Below are 22,419 nucleotides of genomic sequence, written 5' to 3' on the forward strand. Positions count from 1 at the left end.
ACCCACCCACCCCCGCTCCCTAGGCCGAAGCCATGCCAATCAGCACCCCGATTGATCGGCCAAAGTGGCCATGTGCTTGTTCCAAACCCGTTGGTTCCCTCCCCTGGTTTTTCTTTTACTATGGCTCAGCAAGTGAAAAGGTGGACACACCTTAAGTTAAATCTGAAAGTACGCAGAGATAGAGCTGCACTGTTTCTGTTGCAGCAGGAAACGAAGTCGGAGGCGTAAACGGAGGAAGGCTTGGGAAAGTACATATTTTTTTTGTTCGGGGCTGGGAGGAAGGAAAGGGATGGCGTGTTTGGCAATATCAGTTCTGTTTCGTCAGCTGGGTCTTCTCCACTCTTGTGCAAGGTGCGTAAACGTACTGAGAATCCTGATTCTTCTCAGCAGCCAGGACTAAAAGCCCAAACCAAACAAACAAAAAATTACAAACACAGAGACAGAGAACAGAAGGCCAGTTCATACTTTGTCAGAACCTCTAGACCATTCTGGCAATTGTGCATAGCACATGCATGTTCAAAACGTTTATTCACCGCAGCAAATATAGGCTGTAGCACAGCAGACAGGGTGACCCTATGGAAAGGAGGACAGGGCTCCTGTATCTTTAACAGTTGTATTGAAAAGGGAATTTCAGCAGGTGTCATCTGTATATATGGAGAACCTGGTGAAATTCCCTCTTCATCAGAACAGTTAAAGCTGCCCTCTTTTAAATCTGGTCACTCTAGTATAGCTCCTGCAGCTTTAACTGTTGTGATGAAGAGGGAATTTCACCAGAGTGGTAAAGCAGCAGTTTCTGCAGCTGAAACTCTCCCCACGGCCTGAGTTTGATCCCAGCGGAAGCTGGTTTCAGGCAGCCGGCTCGGGTCGACTCAGCCTTCCATCCTCCCGAGGTCGGTAAAATGAGTACCCAGCTAGCTGGGGGAAAGGTAATAATGGCCGGGGAAGGCAACGGCAAACCACCCCGCTATAAGGACTGCCAAGAAAACATCAGCGAAAGCTGGCGTCCCTCCAAGAGTCAGCAATGACTCAGTGCTTGCACGAGAGGTTCCTTTCTTCCTTTCACCATATATACAAACGGCATCTGCTGAAATTCCCTTTTCTATGCAACTGTTAAAGATACAGGAGCCCTGTCCTCCTTTCCATAGGAGTGTTTCCTTTATACGAAGACGCAAGCTCCCAGATGGGACCCACAGCACCGCCAAGTAGGACAGGAAAACTTCCTGGCTAGGAGACTGTGTCAACAATGCTGGGCCACATGGACGAAGGATCTGACTCAGTGGGCCTGTTCAGACGACACGTTAAGCCTTGGTTAGGCCGCTAACCCTGTTGCAGCAAATGGTTAGTGAGGGGGTTTAAACCGTGGTTATGTAGCCACCAGGGTTAGGAAGGGTTCACACGACACGCTAAGTTATGGTTCACGTGACACACTAAGCCAGAATGTTTAGCTCAAAATGCTTCACCACTGTTATTTAGCGTGTCATCTGAATCACCACCATCATCATCTACATTTGTATACCACCCCATAACCGAAGCTCTCTGGGCAGTTTACGAAGATTAAAACAGGGAACGTTAAAAAACAATATACAAAATTTAAAACCATAAAGAGCATAAAAACGGATTAGATACAGTAATATCCATTTAAAACAACGATTCTGGGTCTGAACAGGGTCATAATAAGGCATTGTCCTGTGTTCTTATTATATCAGCCTTTTATTCAGCATCATGAGGACTAGAAGTTTATTTTAAGGGGAAGGCCATAGTTCAGAGTTTTGCATTCAAAAGCTGGTATGTTCGTTCCCCATATAAGTTTCCTGCATATACCGTATTTTCTGGCGTATAAGACGACTGGGCGTATAAGACGACCCCCAACTTTTGAGAAGATTTTCCTGGGTTAAAAAGTAGTCTTATACGCCAGAAAATACAGTAATCCCCGGTGAGTAGATGTTGCCAGTCAGTGCTGACAATACTAGCTAGGTAGACCAAGGTCCTGATCCCAAACTGGTGCCTTCCAGATGTCTTGGACTTTGGCTCCCATCAGCCCTGACTATCAGCCAGCGTGGTGTAGTGGCTAAAGTGTTGGACTGGGAGTTGGGAGATCCGGGTTCTAGTCCCCACTCAGCCATGGAAACCCACTGGGTGACTTTGGGCCAGTCACAGACTTCTCAGCCCAACCTACCTCACAGGGTTGTTGTTGTGGGGTTAAAATGGAGAAGAGGAGGAGGATTATGTATGCCGCCTTGAGTTCCTTGGAGGAAAAAAGGTGGGATATAAATGCAATAAATAAATAAACTCAGGTGTGCCATTCGCAATTGAAACGAACCGTATGTATTTTGCGATTTAAGTGTGTGTTGGCAGTAGGAATCTATGGATTTTATGAAACCGTTTCTGTCTGTTTTGCCTGGCATTTTTTTGTTCCATTGAAAGAATCATTTTTTATTTTTTATTTTTAGGGATGTCTGGGAATTGTGTTCCGCTTGCGCAAGTGCACATGACCAGCATAGATTTTGCGCAAATCCATCCTCCAAAAGTGAAGGAAAACTGGTCTGCAAGTCCTTGGAATCTTCGGACTTGGAATCCTCCGGTCAATTTCATAGTCAGATTCATTTGGCTCCTTGAGTTCTATCTGTTGCTTCAACACTAAAAAGTAAAGGGGATTTTTTTTTCTGTTTTAGCACTGCACGCATGGGAGGGGGAAATTTAAGCAGGGGAGGGGGAGTGATTTGGTGGGAAGGTTTAATTCTCCCATCCCTGCACTGCAGTCCCAATCTGGGGCTAAAAGAAGTAAAAAAGAAGAAGAGCCATTTAACATAATGTGTAGAGTTTAAAATTACTTAGACATAATCATCTGTGCATCCCTGCCTGTTCCCAACACCCACATGGTCAGAAGGTCTGACGGAGGGGGTATTCTAGCTCACCATGCTGGTTGCTGGCTTTTCCGTTTCTTGCTCCGGAGACGGATTTTACTGAGATAGCCTGTAATTACACTGCCATCTCCTCACAGTCAGCCCTCGTTATCGGAGGTGTCTGTTCTGTGAGGCGCCAAACACCGCCTGTCACCGACAGATCACTTGCGGCCTCCTGAGCTCCTTGATTCGGAAAAATCAAACCGGCAGGGGGAAGAAATATCTGAGAACGGGTTGCTGATATAAAAACAAAAACAAAATAAGCAGATGATTCCGTTTCAAGCTTGCAGACGGAAGCGTTTGCAGGCGATGTACATCTCGATTTTGAAATTCCGCTACCGTCCTTTCTTGGTCGAAGTTTTGTGGGGAGGGGTTGAGGAATTCAGTGTAAGGCTGAAATTTGTTTGAACCAAATGAAAGAAAGACGGGAGAGACAGGAAAGAGCGAAAGGAAATTGCCACCAAAGCCTCTTCAGAGTTGAATGAGGGTGGTGGTCATCCTTATTTATCTATCTATCTGCAGTATTTTTATCCCACTCTTCAGCCCAAAATGGCTCCCAGCATGGCTTACAAAGGTTAATAATGAGTCAATCCCTGCCCTCTTGCTTATAATCTAAAAGGCATGACACAAAAGGAGAATGGATTGGGAGGGAGGAGGAAAAAACCAAACCAAACACACGCATCAGTTATTCGTTTCAGAGTTCTTATAGGTGTTCTTTCTGGCAGGCAGGGGGGACTTGAGCTCCCTGCAGCTGTTTCCTTTCCCAGTTGATTTGTGGGGCTAGTTTGGTCTTGTTTGTTGGACAGCGACGAAGGGGGGAAGTGATTGCCTGTACGTCTGCCTGCTTACTGTGTATATTGCTATTAGAGCTGCCTGAAAGAATGAAGGACAGGAAAGAGGGAAGGGAAAATGGCAGGACAAGAATAAGGGAAGGGAAAATGGGACAGGACAGGAAAGAGGGAAGGGAAAATTGTAGGATAGGAAAAAGGGAAGGGGAAATGGTAGGATAGGAAAGAGGGAAGGGAAAATGGCAGGATAAGAAAGAGGGAAGGGAAAATTGTAGGTCAGGAAAGAGGGAAGGGAAAATGGCAGGATAGAAAAGAGGGAAAATGAGAGGGCAGGAAAGAGGGAAGGGAAAATGACAGGACAAGAACAAGGGGAGGGGAAATGACAGGACAGGAAAAAGGGACAGGACAGGAAAGAGGGAAGGGAAAATGGCAGGATAGGAAAGAGGGAAGGGAAAATTGTAGGACAGAAAAGAGGGAAGGGAAAATGGCAGGATAGAAAAGAGGGAAAATGAGAGGGCAGGAAAGAGGGAAGGGAAAATGACAGGACAAGAACAAGGGGAGGGGAAATGACAGGACAGGAAAAAGGGACAGGACAGGAAAGAGGGAAGGGAAAATGGCAGGATAGGAAAGAGGGAAGGGAAAATGACAGGACAAGAACAAGGGGAGGGGAAATGACAGCACAGGAAAAAGGGACAGGACAGGAAAGAGGGAAGGGAAAATGGCAGGATAGGAAAGAGGGAAGGGAAAATGACAGGACAAGAACAAGGGGAGGGGAAATGACAGCACAGGGAAAAGGGACAGGACAGGAAAGAGGGAAGGGAAAATTGTAGGACAGGAAAGAGGGAAGGGAAAATGACAGGACAAGAACAAGGGGAGGGGAAATGCCCTGACAGGAAAGAGAGGACAGGACAGGACAGAGGGAAGGGAAAGTTGCCGGACAGAAACGAGGGAAGGGAATCAGAATGAATAAGGAAGGCATAGGAAAAACAATGGGAAATGGGGGAGAAATGAAAAGACATTGAGAAAAGAAGGAACACTGGAAACACCTTTCAACAAGTGGAGGAGTAAGGGAAGGCTCCAATGTACTATTAGTACAAGATTACGAAAGGAACAAGTGCCTGCCTTTACGTTCCATTTCTAAACTCCTTTCCCTCTCATCTATTTCTTTTCAAGAAACGACCCAGCTGTGAATTAAACTCTACGTAACCACACAGCAACCTCGTTCCCACCGCGCAACATGTGCGCAGCGGCTGCATCTGTTTCGTGGTGAATAAAAACCAACTGTTTATTCGCGGTGGACACACCGCGACCTGCGATCCTTCTTTCAAACCAAACCCAGACGGGAATCAGCAAAACACGGCAGATTGCGAAAAGAGACTCTGTTCCGAAAGATTGAGCAGAGGGTTGGACTTGATGGCCTTAGAGGCCCCTTCCAACTCTACTATTCTATGATTCTATGTCGATAGATACTTTTTAAAAACGATCAGACCCAACGCTTCTTGGAACGAAGTGCTCCTTTGACGGAGGCAATTTTACAAACCCTGTTTCTTGGACTAGGTGAAGTCAAATGCCAAAGAGTGAGGCGATCTCTTTTACACCATAATGCCTTTCGCCTCCGTCCCTCGCGAAGGGTGCTGTTTAGGAGTGCTTTCGGAGCCGAGGGGCAATTTATTTTATTTATTTTATTTTATTTCCATTTGAAATGTTTTTTTTTGTTTCCTAAAACGCAAACAAAACTAACAAATAAAGATTACCAAAACCAAAATCCAACATCAGCATAAAAACTAGGGATGTGCTCCGCTTCTCCTCGAACCGGAGAAGCAGGAGCGGAGCGGGGGGCTTCGCCTACCCTTAAGGCGGAGGCGAAGAGGATTGGGGGGGCCGGCGGAGCGTGGCAAAGAGGATCGAGGTGAAGGCGGATCCTTCGCCTCGATCTGGAGCTCCTCCAGAAAGGTAAGTGGGGTTTACCGGGCCCTGTCACTGTCGCTGTCGCCCATGCGACGACAGCAGCAGAGCCCGGTAAACCCCCCTCCCTCCTCTCCTTTACCTGCATCCGTCCGCGGTCCCTCGGCTTCTTCAATTGAGCCCGGGGCTCAACCAGGAAGTCTAGGCCGCACTTGCGGCCCAGACTTCCTGGTTGAGCCACGGGCTCAATTGAAGAAGCCGAGGGACCGCGGACGGACGCAGGTAAGGCCCCACTCCCCCTTGGTCTCTGCAGGTAAGGGAGAGGAGGGAGGGGGGCCTTACCTGGCACCACTCCCCTCCATTACGGAGCTTCGATTCGGAGCTGGAGCTCCGCGGCGAAGAGGAGCGGAATATGGGCGGAGCGGGCCGATCCGAAATTTTCGGATCAGCCCGCGGGGTGGAGTGGGGGGGGGGGTCCGTGCACACCCCTAATAAAAACCTACCAAACATACACAGTTAAGATGGACTTCCATTGCTCTCCCCAGCAAAAAATATGTAACAATATTTTCTCTTACTCTATAATATTTTTTTTTTTAAAAAAAGTTCTCTTTTATTTTAACAAATTTTTCTCATTCATTGAATCCACAGATAAACACATAGTTTTTTTTCCTAGTTAAATGTTATTGAAAACATTTTTTTAAAATTAAAACATTAAAAGTCAGGGCATACATGGACGCAAGTTGGCACGAAACGCTTCACCCCCTGAGGCTTGGCTGGTGCACTGAACTTGAATTGCCAAATATTCTCTCTCTCTCTCTCTCTCTCTCTCCGCCCCGCAAGCCAAAAGACTTTTTGTGATCATTTTGAGAATAACGGGCCCACGCCGAGACCAAAGAGATGCTGTCCTAGAGAGCAGATGTCGGTTTGGCTCTGAACAGGGCCATGAGCTGGAAAACCCATTGGTTTTCATCCAGCTTGCATTTTTTCATCTCCAGGCTTAATTAAATGAAGGGCAACTCCAATGTAACCACCCTTTCCCTCGCACTCAGGGCATGGCCAACGCTCCTGCTAGGAGGCAGACCCATCACTTGCACTACCCATTTGTACCACCAGGAGGCAGCGATCTTGCCTCCAGCCAACCAACCAAGACGGCTTTTTGCACTTTCAAAGAGAGTTTGTTTATCTGTATGTTAATGTTCCAATTTATGTTCACTCTGTTTCAACCCCCTAGATCGAATTCGGAACGATCTCAAATTAAAACTGCCGATGCCTAGATTCGTGGAAAAACAATTGCACCCCCGAAAATAAACCCACAGTTTCACAATTAAAGTTTACAATAATTTGTATTGTGCAGCTGAAAGGAATATTGGCAGATCGAGTTCAGAACGGTCTCAAATTAAAGCTGCTGTTCCTTAAATTCGCAGAAAAATAACCGCACCCGTGCAAATAAATCCACAGCGTTGCAATTCATTGTTAAAGTTTATAATAATTACCATCATAGAGCTGAATGGGTATGCAATTTGGTTTTAATACAGTTTTAATATGAAGTTGTGAAATCTCAAGACTGGGCCAAACAGCTGATTAATGAAGTTACTAAATCGTAAGTTGCACATGCAGTTGAGAATTTTTTTTGCAACAGATACCGCTAGTTTACAGTGTTTCATCTCATTTATTTCTATTTTTACCTCTCCCTCCTTTGCAAGGAGCCTGGGTCACCCAATAACCCAAATAAAATCAATGCCACAAGCTGCCACTGTTGATATCATAAATATATGGAAACAAAGCCCTCTTAGGAGACACCAAAAGAACTGGGTACGTTAAACCTGGAGAAGAGAAGATGGAGGGGAGACATGAGAGCACTCTTCAAATACTTGAAAGGTTGTCACACAGAGGAGGGCCAGGATCTCTTCTCGATCCTCCCAGAGTGCAGGACATGGAATAACAGGCTCAAGTTACAGGAAGCCAGATTCCAGCTGGACATCAGGAAAAACTTCCTGACAGTTAGAGCAGTATGACAATGGAACCTAGGGAGGTTGTGGGCTCTCCCACACTAGAGGCCTTCAAGAGGCAGCTGGACAGCCCTCTGCCAGGGATGCTTTAGGGTGGATTCCTGCTTTGAGCAGGGGGTTGGACTCGATGGCCTTAAAGGCCCCTTCCAACTCTACGATTCTATGATTCTTCACTTTGGCAAGCAACAGAAATGGACCGGTTCTGCTTGAGCTCTAGGCCTCTTCCAGACCTGATGCACATCCCTAGTTGACAGCTGTTAAAAGGGAAACCTTCTCTTTCTCTTGCTCCCCCCTCTCTAATTTGTCTTTCTCAAATCCAAAAGCTCGCCTGACACTGTAAAGACGGAAACGTGGAACACACAAGCCGAATGCTGGGTGGGCGTTTGTGTCGTGAGCCGAGGTGGGTGGGAAAGAAGATGTCAGAAAGTTGTGAAACAAGCAAATAAAGTGACTTTGTGCTCAATGGCAGAGCAGAAGAGGGTGAGAAATGCTTTTAAAGCCGGAGAGGGCGCCCGGAGATGCCCTGTGGTTCTTCGTGGGGTCTCCGTTGATGGAAACCGGGTTATGCTGTCTTTGCCCTTTAGAGTTGATAAAAGATAGAGGAAAATATAACTTCGGTAGATATTAGACCTCCTTCATGCCTCGAGTGGGTATGGACAGGCCAGTTTCTGTCTCTCTGTTTCTCCTTTTTCCAATCTTAATTATGTCAGTTCATCGGTATGAGATTAATTGCACTTAAAACACACACAAACCCATGGATATTCATATGTAGTTTTGTGTAATCTATTTTCTGCGGCTATTTGGCAAATCCTGGAGGGCTGGATTGCACCTGAGAGTCAACAAACACGTACTGAGCTCTCGATACGTGAGGGGGCGTCTCTCCCTATATAGGCCTGCCTATATAATCTTGCTGGTTGTGGATGATGGGGTTTGTAATCTGACACAGCTAATGGGTACCAGGCTGGAGAACACTGAACTAGACTTAGCTTAGGAAAATGGTAGGGTGACCCTATGAAAAGGAGGACAGGGCTTTAACAGTTGCATAGAAAAGGGAATTTCAGCAGGTGTCATTTGGATGCCTGCAGTACCTGGTGAAATTCCGTCCATCACAACAGTTAAAGCTGCAGGAGCCCTGCCCTCTTTTGTATCTGGTCATTCTAGTATAGCTCCTGCAGGCTTTGCCATGATGCAAGGGCTGGTCTTTGTTTGTTTTGGTTTCATTCTTTTGTAACCTATTTCAGGATTTGTTTCAAATGAGGTGGTATATAAACTTTGCTAATAAAAAAATAAATCCAATTTCCTTGTAGAGTGACCATATAAAAAGGAGGATAGGGATACTGTATCTTTAACAGTTATGCAGAAAAGGGAATTTCAACAGGTGTCGTTTGTATGCCTGCAGCACCTGGTGAAATTCCCTCTTCATCACAACAGTTAAAGGTACAGGAGCTATACTAGAGTGACCAGATTTAAAAGCGGGCAGGGCACCTGGAGTTTTAACTGTTGTGATGAAAAGGGAATTTCACCAGGTGCTGCAGGCACAGAAATGACACCTGCTGAAATTCCCCTTTCAATACAACCATTAAAGATACGGGAGCCTTGTCCCCCTTTTCACATGGTCACCCTAATCAGTTATGGAGAAAAGGGAATTTCGGCAGGTGTCCTTTGTATGCCTGAAGCACCTGGTGAAATTCCCTTTTCATCACAACAGTTAAAGCTACAGGAGCCCTGTCCTCCTTTCCATATGGTCAGCCTAAAAATGGTGAGTGAGAGGAGAGGTGATAAAGGTGTACAAAATTATGCCTGGTGTTGTGAAAATAGAGGGGGGGGGATTTTCTTCTCCCTCGCTTATCATACTAGAACCTGATGGGCTCATTATCCCATGAAACTGATTGATGGGAGATTCCCGACAGACAAAAGGAAGGACTTCTTCACACAAACTCTGGGATTCGCTACCACAGGTTGTAGCGATGGCCACCAATTTGGATGGCTTTAAAAGGGGGTTGGATACATTCCGGGAGGAGAAGGCTATCAAGGGCTACTAGGCTGACGGCTATGTGTTATCTCAAGTATCAGAGGCAGTAAGCCTATATGCACCAGTAGCAGGGGAATATGGGTGAGAGGGTGCTGTTCCACCTTGTCCTGCTTTTGATCCTGGTCGACAGCTGTGGGAACAGAGTGCTGGACTAGATGGATCCTTGGTCTGATCCAAGAGGGTTCTTCTGATGTTAGATAAGCACTGCAACTCCCAAATTCCTGGGCATTGGATGGGGCTGATGGGAATGTTGGATGGGGCTGATGGGAACAGAAGTCCAGAACACCTGGAGGTGGGAGAAGGCTAATTCACACCAAGGCCAGGGGCCAGTGGGCCCCTGCTAGGAGGTGGGACTCAGGCAGTTGCCCTACCATGCCGACCCCTTGACCTCATCCCACGTCCCGTGTAGGCCACACGGCTGCCCAAATACTCAGGAACCCATCAGGCTTTTTCGGCAGGCCTGGCAGGTTGAAGACGAGGCTTGCTTTCTTTGCCACCTCCTCAGTTGTGAGCGGCATCCCGCTAATGGGAGTTGACATGTTTTCATGGAAGCGGCGTAATGGAGTCTGAAAGACTTGAGAACCGTTCTCTCTCTCTCCCCCCCTGCCCCCCGCCCCCCCCCCGCCAGACACACTCTGCTGCTCCTCTACCGGAAAACAACTTCCGAAGTGTATAATTGCAATTTCACACCGTCAGGACAAAAGATCTCTTGGAGGGAGGATGGGTCGGGGGTGAGGAGAGGGGAAAAATGAATTGTCATCTGCAAGAAAGAGATAAGCTTGAATGCAGCCACTATTTATTTATTGAAAATATTTCACACCACTCCTTCTTTTAAGGCTCCCAAAGTGGCCTACCTATAATCGCTTAAACAAAAAGATCCCTGCCTGCAGCCTTATAGTTTAAAAGGACACCACGCACAAGGAAGAAGGGATGAGGAGGGGAGAGGAAAAGAAAAATCCAGCAAGGCTGGTGCGACGGTTCTGCGTCCCATTCTCAGCTCTCTCTGTACATGCCACTAGAATGGCTGGTGATGATGACCGCTGAGGAAGGAGGAACCTTCACGGGGAGGCCTTCAGTAAAACTCCAAATTGGAATCCACCAGGAGGAGAGCCTTGAGTGTGGTGATCCCTTCTCTGTGGAACTCTCTGCCCCTGGAGGTCAGGCAGGCCCCAACACTAGGCTGCTTCCGGTGCCGCCTGAAAGCGACTCTTCCGAGGAAGCCTTCCTGCACTGACTAGCCACTGTTTTTCTGGTTCCTTTGTTTTTAAACTGAACCTTTTTATTTTGCTTTTCTAATCTTCTTTCTTTGACTGTTTATTCCTATGTTCACTGCTCTGGAATCTGTGTTTGATAATTGAGCAAAGTATAAATATTGTAAATAAATAAATAAAAACAGGAGTTCTGCCTTGAAAACAAATGTGGTTGCTAATACTACTAAGTATTTGCTTTACATCAACAGTCACTGTATGCTGGGGTGATGGGATTGGCGTTGTGCTAGAGGTCGTTTAAGACAGCGCAATATGATTTATGTCAGCGGTAGCATCACATTGGATCCTGTCCAGAAAGTTGACTTTGCTCCCTGCAGGAAACCCTGAAGAGGGGTTGGACTTGATGGCCTTATAGGCCCCTTCCGACTCTACTGTTCTATGTTTCTAGGTTTCCTTAGATTTATTTATTTATTAAAAACGTTTGTATCCTGCCCTATATCACTAGGATCTCAGGGTGGCGTAGATGTCTGAAGGAATCTGCTGGAGTGTTAATTCTGTTAATTTCCATCTCAGGCTTTAGCTAGACCTAAGGTTTATCCCGGGATCGTCCCGGAGTTGTCCCTGCCTGCTCCCGGGATCCCCTGTGTGTCATTTACATGACCTGGGGACGATCCCGGGATAAACCGTAGGTCTAGCTAAGGCCTCAGCCTGCGTATTATATTTGCAAAGGTATATCCCGCGTTCATATTTCTCCCCCATGCCTACGAATCCCCCCCCCCATCTCATCCTAAAATGTCCTCCGGTTCAAACGCAACAACGCGCAAACTTTTTTAAAAAATAAAAGAGAGCAAATGACCAAAAGAAGATTTTCTTCTCTATGTTTCCGTGAGATATTTCCCACGTATTGAGATAAAATCAGGTTCCGAAGCGGCCGAGTGAAAGAGGGGGAGAAAAAGCCATTTTGGGCCATCTGGGATCCATTTGCCGCAAAAGGCTTTGTCATCCATTCTCATTAGGCAGACCCTCGGAACGTGGGCGGAGGGGTGAGGCCTGGACAGCTTCCCCATATGCTGGGCTAAGGAGCACCATATGGAGATGGCCTAATGCGTGTTAACAGCATCAGGGGGCTAAATTGAAAGAATAATGGCTCGTCCCCTGGCATGGCAGCTGCAATGAGACAAACTTCAGCACTGGTTTGTCAGAAGCAATTTCTGGCCATTACGGCACGGTTAAATAAGGCCCGGCAGACAAGTGAGCGAGATTAATCCGGCGTCAACAAAAGAGATGATCTCACTCTTTCTCCCTCTTTTTGACAATGTCCTATCACTGATAGCAAATGGCTGGCATCTTCTTTCCGTCCTTTCCTCCTCTTTACTAGGGTGACCCTATGGAAAGGAGGACCGGGCTCCTGTATCTTTAACAGTTGCAAAGAAAAGGGAATTTCAGCAGATGCCATTTGTACATATGGAGAACCTGGTGAATTTCCCTCTTCATCACACAAGTTAAAGCTGCAGGAGCTATACTAGTGTGACCAGATTTAAAAGAGGGCAGGGCACCTGCAGCTTTAACTGCTGGGATGAAGAGGGAATTTCACCAGGTTCCCCATATATACAAATGACACCAGCAGAAATTCTCTTTTCAATACAACTGTTAAAGATACAGGAGCCCGGTCCTCCTTTCCGTAGGGTCACCCTACTTAACTTTGCCTCTGGGCTCATCTACACCAGGCAGGATATTCCACTATGAAAGCAGTATATAAAAGGCAGGAGCCACACTATTGAAGTGCAGTGAAAACTGTTGGGGCCCATGACACATCTACACCAAGCAGGATATTCCTAGGGCTAACAAACTGAGACTCAATCCAGACAAGACGGAGGTACTGTTAGCGGGTGGTTCATCTGTCCGGCGAGGTGATGTTTGCCCTGTCCCGGACGGGGTTGCACTCTCCCTAAAGGTTCGGGTCCGTAGTTTGGGGGTGCTCTTGGATCCAGAACTGTCACTTGAGGCACAGGTGAACTCAGTGGCAAAGAGCACCTTTTATCAGCTTAGGTTGATATACCAACTACGCCCTTATCTGGACAGAGATAGCCTAGCTACAGTGATCCATGCTCTGATAACCTCTCGTTTGGATTACTGCAATGCGTTATACGTGGGGCTGCCTTTGAAAACGGTCCAGAAGCTTCAGCTGGTACAAACAGGACAGCCCGTTTACTAACAGGGACTGGCCGGCGAGATCACATTACGCCAGTCCTTTTCCAGCTTCATTGGCTGCCAGTCCAGGTCCGGGCCAAATTCAAAGTGCTGGTATTGACATTTAAAGCCCTAAACAGTTTGGGGACAAGTTATTTGAAGGAACGCCTCCTCCCATATGTACCTGCCCGGACCTTAAGATCATCTGCAGGGGCCCTTCTCCGTGAGCCCCTGCCAAAGTAAGTGAGGCAGGTGGCTACTAGGAGGAGGGCCTTCTCCGCTGTGGCACCCCGGCTTTGGAATGAGCTCCCCAGAGAGGTCCGCCTGGCACCTACACTGTACTTTCGTCGCCAGCTGAAGGCCTTTTTATTCCCTCAATATTTTAACACTTAATTTTAACTTAAATTTAAATTTTACTGTTCTAACTCTGTATTTTAATCTTATATCAATTTTGCTGCGTGGTTTTATCCTGGTTGTGCTTTTTATATTGTATTTTGTATTTGTGCTTTTAACCTGTTGGTTGTTTTATTATGGTTTTAATTTTTGTGAACCGTCCAGAGAGCTTCGGCTATTGGGCGGTATAAAAATGTAATAAATAAATAAATAAATAAATAAATAAAAAAATAGTTCAAAATATGGCAGCCAGTTTGGTCACTGGTACACCTAGGGGTGATCACATTACACCAGTCTTAAAATCTCTTCCTTGGCTGCCGATTAGTTTCCGGGCGAAGTATAAAGTGTTGGTGATCACCTTTAAAGCCCTACATGGTTTGGGTCTAGGCTACCTGCGGGATCGCCTTCTCCCGTACAATCTGCTCCGCACACTCAGGTCCTCTTGGAAGAAAAGACTAGGCTGATGGGTATTACCCAGAGAACCTTTTCTTCTGCTGCTCCCAGACTGTGGAATGGCCTGCCCGAGGGGACTCATCAGCTTGACAGTCTTTTAGCATTCAAGAAAGCTGTCAAGACTGATCTCTTCCGGCAGGCCTATCCAGTGGAATTTTAGGATTCTTTTAGGATGTTTTTCGGATGCTTTTAGGATGTTTTAAACAGCGTATGCTATGTGTTTAATCAGTATTTTATGTGTTCTATGCTTGCTGTTGTTCCCCGCCTCGATCCAATTGGAGAGGCGGGTAAGAAATATATTGTTGTTGTTGTTGTTATTAAAATGTCCAGCGTTCCTTCCACTCTCCCTGAACGGAAAGGGACCTTCTCATTTATCAGGAATATCGTTTGGTTCAGCATCAAAATTAAGGGGGCGCCTCCCACCTTTGCTCTGCCCTGCTGGGTTTCCTAAACTGGCATATGAGTCACACGCATCCCTTTGGATCCCTCCCCTGTGATGAAGCTGCACTCCTGCGGCTTTTCCGGCACGGCTGTTCCCCCTTCCCCGACGAAATCCTCGCCAGCCACTCATCGGCTCAGTGTCGGCCTGGGTTTTCTGCTCTGCCAGAGACATCCGGATGGCATTTTCCACGGTGTCAGCAATCCGGGGTGGGTCAGCCAGTTTCCCCACACCCTTTGGGCTGATGGACGGGTTTCCAAACCAGGTTTCAGCCAACTAATTTGCCTGCCCCAGGCTGGGTTTGCAAAGTATTAAAGTAATATAGGGTGTGTGTGGATCCATGACCTGGCTTCCCCCCAAAAGGAGACTTTCTGTGAGAGATAGGGCTCCACTCACTGAAGATCCCTCCACCTGAATTTTGGGGATCTCCCCCCCAAAGAAATATTACAGCCCACCCTACTTCTGCCAGTTTAGTTGATCCTGCTTAAATCTGGATCCATCCTGATGGCCTTGAACTTAATATGTGTGCTTGCGTTAAAGAAGTCTTGCAACAGGTTAAACGCAACAACAGTAAACCAGCTCTTGGTCGTTTGCTGTTCGCTGTCCTCCACCACTGGACAAGCTGCTGCGACATCATAGAATGTTGGACAACATCCTAACTGCTCAGGGTGAAAGCTGATTTCTGTAGGACGCTGTCATATGCTGCAGCTTGCACAAGGGAACTGCTAAATCAGTTTGCCGGGGTGGGGGAACCCCTCACATATATCCGATGGACACGACTATGTTGCTTATTGGCTGGAGTGTGTGAGTGAAGAGGTGTCCTTAGAGCTGAGAGAGGTTTGGGTTTGAGTGTTGACAGTGCAGACTACCATAGCCTTTCTTTTCCTTTACTTCTGCCCAGATCTATACCAAGCAGGATATAGCACGATGAAAGTGGTATGAAAGCGGTATACAAAAGGCAGGAGACACACCACTGCTTTATAGCGGTATTGAAGTGCACTGACAACTCTTGGGGCCCATTGACGCATACCACTATGCCGCTTGCATACTGCTATATCCTGCCTGGCGTGGCTCCTGCCTCTCTTAAACCACTTTCACAACATTTTCATAGTGCTCTATTCTGCTTGGTGTAGTTCCGGCCTCTGTCAGCTTTGGAGCAAAGCAGAGAAGCAACCAGGCATGGTCTTGTATCCGTTCGATTAATATTACAGCTTTTAAACATGGTTTCAAAGCTTTATTATTTTTTATTTCATTATGGTTTTTACATTCTGATTTTTTTTTATAAACCATATTGGTTGGTTTCAAAAAGGTGTTGCAGAAATACCATAAACATTAGTGTTTTTTTTTAAAAAAAAATCTTTATCTTTTTTACCTGTGTCTCAGGTGATAGTTCTGGGTTCACGAGCACCCCCAAACAACAAGCCTTTAGGGGGAGTGCAACCCCCTCCAGAACAGGGTGAATATCACCAAGCCGGACAGTCAAACCACCCACTAACAGTTATTACAATGGAGGCCTGCATTGAACCTGCTCCAGAGTCAACCCAGCCTGGGTGCTTGTGTCTCCATCTCTACATCAGCTGCTTCTCTGTGAAGGAGCAGATGCCTCTTCCCCCTTTGCAACTTCCAGGGCATTTTAGCTTCCATCAAACGGACTGGCTGTGCAACAGCTCTTCTTTCAACGCACACATGGCGATGCTTGTAACACCCACCCCTACCCTAATGAGTGATTCTGCCAATGTGACCTCCATCCCTCCTCCACCCCCGCTGTCTTCCTGTCATCCTCTGCAAAGGGCCCATTTCGCTCGGCCACTTGGGCTCGCTTGTCAGGCTGCCGTTTCGACGCCCTGCCGGCTGCCAAAGGCTCCGGCTGTGCATTTTTTGCCTTTCCGGAGGCTGTCAGAGAGACCAGGCGTTTTGATGCCGTTCCTGGTTAACTGCAGGGATTTAGCCACATGTGGCAGGGACACAAATAAGGGTTAGGGCGGGGAAGAAAGAATGTCTTGTGTCTGGATATTTTAATCTCTCTCTTTCTCTTACACCCTCCCTTCGTGGCCCAAACATTACGAAGATGCTTTCCAGGTTTCAACACGTTTATCGATAGCAGGGAAACGTTGCAACGGAGAAAAATGCACCCCTGCCAAGGAGCACCCCTCTGCCCTTGCTGGGTGTGCCAACTGTTTTATTAGCAAGTTCTTCCTCCTTCACCCCTCTCTTTCTCATTCTTGTTCTCTCTGTGTCATACACCCCCTCTTTCTCTCTGTCATACCCCTCTTACACACCCTCTTTCCTTCTCTCTCTCTCTCATATACACCCTCTCTCTCTTTCATATCCTCCCCTTTCACCTCCTCTCACTCATGCACCCATCTCTGTCTCTCTCCTCCTTCTCACACACATCCCCTCTCTCTTTCTCATGCACCCTCTCTCTCACACTTCCCCTAGCTTTCTTTCCCCTTCTCTCTTTCTCATACATCCTCCCTCTCTCATCCCCCCACTTCTTTTGATCCATTAGAGCAGCCTTCCTCAACCTGGGGCGCTCCAGATGTGTTGGACTACAACTGGAGCACCCCAGGTTGAGGAAGGCTGCATTAGAGAGTGTGAATGTGCCCCAGAGCTTCTCCACAATCAGAATCTCTGGGCCACATTTTTTTTTATTTTATCCCCCCTATTTTGGGCACGTGCGGGGTGTGTCCGTGTGTCCCACGGGAGAAGGCCTGTGTGCCTCTTGGACCTCCCAAATTTGCCCTTCCTGCTCTAGATACCGGTTGCTGTTGAACACGAGCAGGAAGTGCCCTTTTGCTTCCTGCTTCCTTCTAGTCTTCCCAGAAGTCTCTGGTTGTCCACTGTGGGAATAGAGAACTAGATAGACTTTTGGGGCTGATTCCTCATGGCTCTTCTTACATTTGGAGTCTACACCAGCCTTCTCCAACCTGAAGCCTTCCAGATGTTTAGGACTACAGCTTCCAGAATTCCTGACCATTGGCCATGTTGGCTGGGAGTTGAAGACCAAAACGTCTGGGGGGCTAAGTGGACGTAGGCCTTCGGGCGGAGCCAACGGGGGTCCTCTTGTGCTGTCCAGCTTAACCCAAGAAGTGCCTGCTTCCCCCAGCTCTCGAAAGATGCACGAGACGAAAGAAGATAGTCGTAAATCAAAGGCTGTTCTCCCAAGAGCCGATAAGGGCATGCTTTATTTGCGAATGGAAGCGTCATAAAGCCAACGTCTGAATCATTCAACGAGAAAGAAAGAGAAAGACACACACACACGGAGAGAGAGAGGGAGAGAACAGAACAAAACAAATCCACGGATGGGCAAATGCTATTTTGCAACGGCAGGGTAGAGTTCGTCATGTTCTAGCGAGACCAGGGATATGAAGGGGGGCTGCCAACGTTTGGAACGGGTCTCTGGGAATGGGGACCCGTGAAGAACACCCTTTGATCTGCAGCAATTAGCAAGCGAGCCTTTCACGTTTTCTGCTGCATGCAAAGAATGACCGGGGCCCACTGATTCCCGCAGATCAAACCTCTCTTAAAAGGCCAGTGCATTTTGGGGAACCCTACACGGCAGGAGACAACGCCGGAGGGCTCCCCGGAGCCAGTGGCGAAAGGGGTCCTGGCAGCCGGTGCGGCGGGTGCGTTAGCAGGCGGTGAAGGTTTTCCAGAAGAAATTTTTGCAAGGGGCTTTGCGTTCCCGCTGGGTGATGTGGGAGAGCTGCCCGAGCGTGGAGGGGTCTTCCTCCAGTTTGCTTTCCAGCAGATCTTCCGAATCATGGCCCACGTCCACCCCGTCCAGGAGGTCTGCCAGCATCTTCAGGATCAGGCCCTTACGAGCTTTGGTTTGCTCCTGTAGTCAAGAAGCGAGGGAGAGAAAGAAGAGGGCTGTGAGATTTTTTTTCTCCCTTGCTGGGAAGTGGGAGTGCGTCGTCGCGATGACACGCAAAAATAAAATCCACCTGCAGGAAGAGCAGATATTTGGGGAGGAGAAGTCATAGCATCATAGAACTTTGGAGCCAGAAGAAGAAACCTTGGAGATCACCCAAAATGTCCCGGTTCAATCTCCAGATAATGTTAGGGGAAATTTCTGCCTGAAACCTTGAAAAGCTGCTGGCCAGTGTCGACAATACTGGGTTAAAGGAAGCAATGATATAAGTCAATATAACAGCACCTTTTGGGTGTTCCTATTTAAACCAGCCCCTAATTTAGATCCATGAGGACTAGCATCTCTTTAATTTTTTAAATTTTTAGAAAGCTCTGTTTTCACACACACTCGCATACATCTATGCACACAAACGCATTTCACATGTATTAAATGAAATGGATACATTCAATCACGCTGACATATTCTGAAGGGCGTCTTACTAGACCTAAGGTTTATCCCTGGATCATCCAGGGGTCAAACCTGTTCACCTAGGTGACACACAGGGGATCCAGTGCTCAGGCAGGGGCGAACCCTGGATGATCCCAGGACAAACCTTAGGTCTAGCTGTGGCCTTAGTTGCGGTCATCAAGACTGCAATTCTATACCCGCTTTCCTGGGAGTAAGCCCCACTGAATTCAATGGGGACTTACATCTAAATAGACGTGTATAGGGTTGCCCTGTGGGTCATTTTAACTTTTGTAAACCGCCCAGAGAGCTTCGGCTATGGGGCGGTATATAAATGCAATAAATAAATAAATAAATCCTGTCAATAAGCAGACCCAGAGGGTCTCCTGGGAAGGGCCGTACCTCAGTGGTAGAGGCCCCCAGGTTCAATTCCCTGCAGTATCTCCAAGTAGGGCAAGGGGATAATCCACCCTGAAAGCCCGGGGACCCTCTGCTGCCAGTCAGTGTTGACAATACTAGTCTAGAGGGACCAAGTATCTGACTCAAGATCAGACTGTTTGATCAGCCTTTTCTTCAGAAACATGAGGACTAGAACTTTATTTTTTTTTAGGGAAGGACCATTGTTCAGTGGTAGAGCACACACTTTGCACACGGAAGGTCCTTGGTTCGATCCATGGTATCTCCATGTAGGGTTGCACAAACTCCTGACTGAAATCTCAGAGAGCTGCTGCTGAAAGTCAGTGTTGACAATACTGGGCTGGATGGACCAAGGGTCTGACTCAGTATAAAAGCAGCTTCCTGTGTTCCCTTTAACAGTTCTGTAGACACAATACCTGATGGAATGCCCCTCCCGACATGAACCTACCCGTACACTGCGCTCAACATCTAAGGTCCTCCTCTGAGTGCCTACTCCGAGGGAAGCTTAGAGGATGGCAACAAGGCAGAGGGCCTTCTCGGTGGTGGCCCCCCAATTTTGGAATGATCTTCCCGATGAGGCTCGCCTGGCGCCAACATTGTTATCTTTTCGGCGCCAGGTCAAGACTTTTCTCTTCTCCCAGGCATTTTAACAGCATTTAACAACGTTAAGTTTGTTTTTAATGGACCCCAGAATTGTTGTTTTTAAATCGATACTGTTGTTTTTATACTGTTTTTATGGCTTTTTAAATTTTTGTATACTTTTAATGTTTACTATTTTTAATTGTTGTAAACCGCCCAGAGAGCTTTGGCTGTGGGCGGTATATAAATGTAATAAAATAAATAAATAAATAAATAAATTTTGGAAGACACCCCTTTTACCCTGTCCCTGTCTAACATCCTGTTTCCACGGTACTATTAAATGTGCAAGAGTCCTCTTTTCCTTTTCGTTCGGTCTCCCAATTAAGAGCTTCCTGCAACAGACAGAAATTCAACACAAACTGATTCTTCCTCCCCCTGTAGTGCGATGGGAAAAATATCTATGTACTCCAGTTGCTGGGGAACATGGGTGGGAGGGTGCTCTTGCACCCGTGTCCTGCTTGTGGGTCGACAGCTGGTTGGCCACTGTGTGAACAGAGTGCTGGACTAGATGGAGCCCTGGTCTGATCTAACAAGGCTCTTCTTACGTTCTTAAATTCTACGTCAGTTGAATTTCTGCCTTTCGCACTGCTGTCAAAGGCACAGAGAATCAGTCAGAGAGGAGTGGGGGAGTGGGGGACCCTAACAAACGCTTAATTCTCTACCGTTGTCCTCCAGCTAAATAAAGATGACAGTTCATCACAGTCACAGCTAAATTGCACAGAGTCACCATGGAGAAAGATGTTTTAAATTGAAAATAATAATAATAATAATAATGGCTTTGCTCATTTCCTGGCAGATAACAGCTATATCCTCAGACTTGTTAACACTGCGATCCTTAATTTAAGCCATTTAAGACACAATCTTATGCATGATTAGACAGAAAAAAGAGCATTTCCAAGCCAGTCATAGCAGGATTCCCCCCCCCACTCTAAACATGCATAGGATTTCACTGCTAAGCTGCAGTCCCGTACACACTTACCTGGGAGTAAGCCCCCCTGAAATCAATAGGACTTACTTCTGAGTAGACGCTCCTAGAATTTTCAATTTCTTGTAGCCCTTTTGGTCCTTGCAAATAGGACTAAAATGGGATACAATTCTACTCCCCAACACCAACACCGGGCCAGTGCATCTAACAACAGGCAAAAATCCAACAGGTGCAGTCTTAATGTCTCCACCTTGGGAGGAGCTGCACCTCTTTGATTAATTGGGGGTTAAAGGCAGAGGGGTGCAAGAGCCCTGCAAGTTTAAAATAAAAAGTTAGCAACTTTCCTTTTAAAAAAAATCTTTGTGGGATGGTTGCTTAAAACATGTTTACCTACACCCAGTATCTGGACTCCCTCGATTATTTGGATAGACTTTAATAATGGATACTCTTGCGGCTTCCAAAATCGCACTCTTGAAAGGTGGGAAGCAGTTTTACCTGTATTCTCTCCAAACAATTCTCCCCAAAGCCAATCTGAGCATCTCACTTGACCCAATTATCTTCCCCCTCCCCAGAATTCCCCCCTGAAGATATCAGATGCCAAGGAGCAAAAAATGTCCATCCAAAATTCTGCTCTGCCTTGCAGTTCTGGAATAGGGCGCATTCTTTGAATTCCTTTGAATAAAACCGCCACCACCATGAAGCGTCTTGGGGCACCGTTAAGACGAACACTTTATTCTGAAAGAAGCTTTCGGGAACACCGTCTGCTTCATCAGATACAGAAGAAAGACGCTAGGCTTTCAGATGCCACCAGACTCTTTGCTGTTTTGGCTGCAACAGGTGAACACAGGTACCCCTCCAGAAACCTTCAAAATTCTAGTTCCCTTTTTATTTATTTTAAGTGCCTTCTTTTTGTTTTATTTCTTCTCCAAGGTTGAAACCGTTCCCTGCTTCCCTGGGCAGGACCAGAGAAGCCCCACTTACACAGGGCTTACTTCTGAGTAGACCCACACAGGATCACACTGATTCTCTTTTGTCCTTCCATTCACTCTGCATCCTTCTGACAGTCCTCACTGCAATAATATACACTTTAGCAACCCAGAGACAGTTTATTTCTTCTCTATTTAACTCTCTCCTTTCCTTACATTCCCCCTTTATCAATTCTCTCTTTTTTAATGTTGATTTCATCTTTCTGATCCCTTTATCTTTCTCTCCTTATGGGGGGGAAATCTCTCCTCATCAGCCAGCAGATTCGAATACGTTACCAGCCAGAAGGCTTTAAACAAAAACACTCTTCCATACCAGTCCCAGATAATTCAGGAATGTCATTTATTTTTCAACTCACCCGGCTGCTCTGCACAGAAAACTTCTCTTCTCCGGGCAAGGCAGATCCTCTCACGCTCCAAACCAATAGCAGTACTGCTACAAACCTCAGGATGAGCTGCATTGTTGACGGATCTGCACCCCCCCTTGGAGAAGACTGAGAATCAGTTCTGCTTCTCTTACTTCTATCCTGTCTCAGAAGGAGGCTTCAGCATGCGCTTTTATATAAAAGTCATCTCCTGCCCCCAATGAGCTGTGCCAGGTGACGGAGACAGTAAAATCTGTCTGGCGAGCCAATGAAACTTCAGAGGCGCATTGGTGGCACACCGGCCCTGCTGGCAGCCTGGCACAACTGTGATAATCCAGGAGAGTGACATGCCCAGGGCTACACTTTGAATCCATGGCAGAGGGGGGAATAATGAAATAACTGCAATAGATTTCTTTCCCTGTACTCACCTCCTTTAAATAAATCTGGACTTC

At 46.8% G+C, this 22,419-nt stretch overlaps 1 protein-coding gene across 1 annotated transcript; it reads right to left on the reverse strand.

The window, feature by feature from the left end:
• Positions 1-17,915: 17,915 nt before the first annotated feature.
• Positions 17,916-22,103, reverse strand: LOC134411478 (somatostatin-2-like). Its single transcript, XM_063145306.1, has 2 exons — positions 21,962-22,103; positions 17,916-18,158 (listed from the first exon to the last, which is right to left on the reverse strand). Exons 1-2 carry the CDS (start codon positions 22,061-22,063, stop codon positions 17,952-17,954), a joined length of 309 nt encoding a protein of 102 aa, XP_063001376.1. The 5' UTR covers positions 22,064-22,103; the 3' UTR covers positions 17,916-17,951.
• Between the last annotated feature and the right edge of the window lie 316 nt (positions 22,104-22,419).

The sequence above is a fragment of the Elgaria multicarinata genome, chromosome 20, assembly GCF_023053635.1.
Source record: "Elgaria multicarinata webbii isolate HBS135686 ecotype San Diego chromosome 20, rElgMul1.1.pri, whole genome shotgun sequence".
NCBI classification, from domain to species: domain Eukaryota; kingdom Metazoa; phylum Chordata; class Lepidosauria; order Squamata; family Anguidae; genus Elgaria; species Elgaria multicarinata.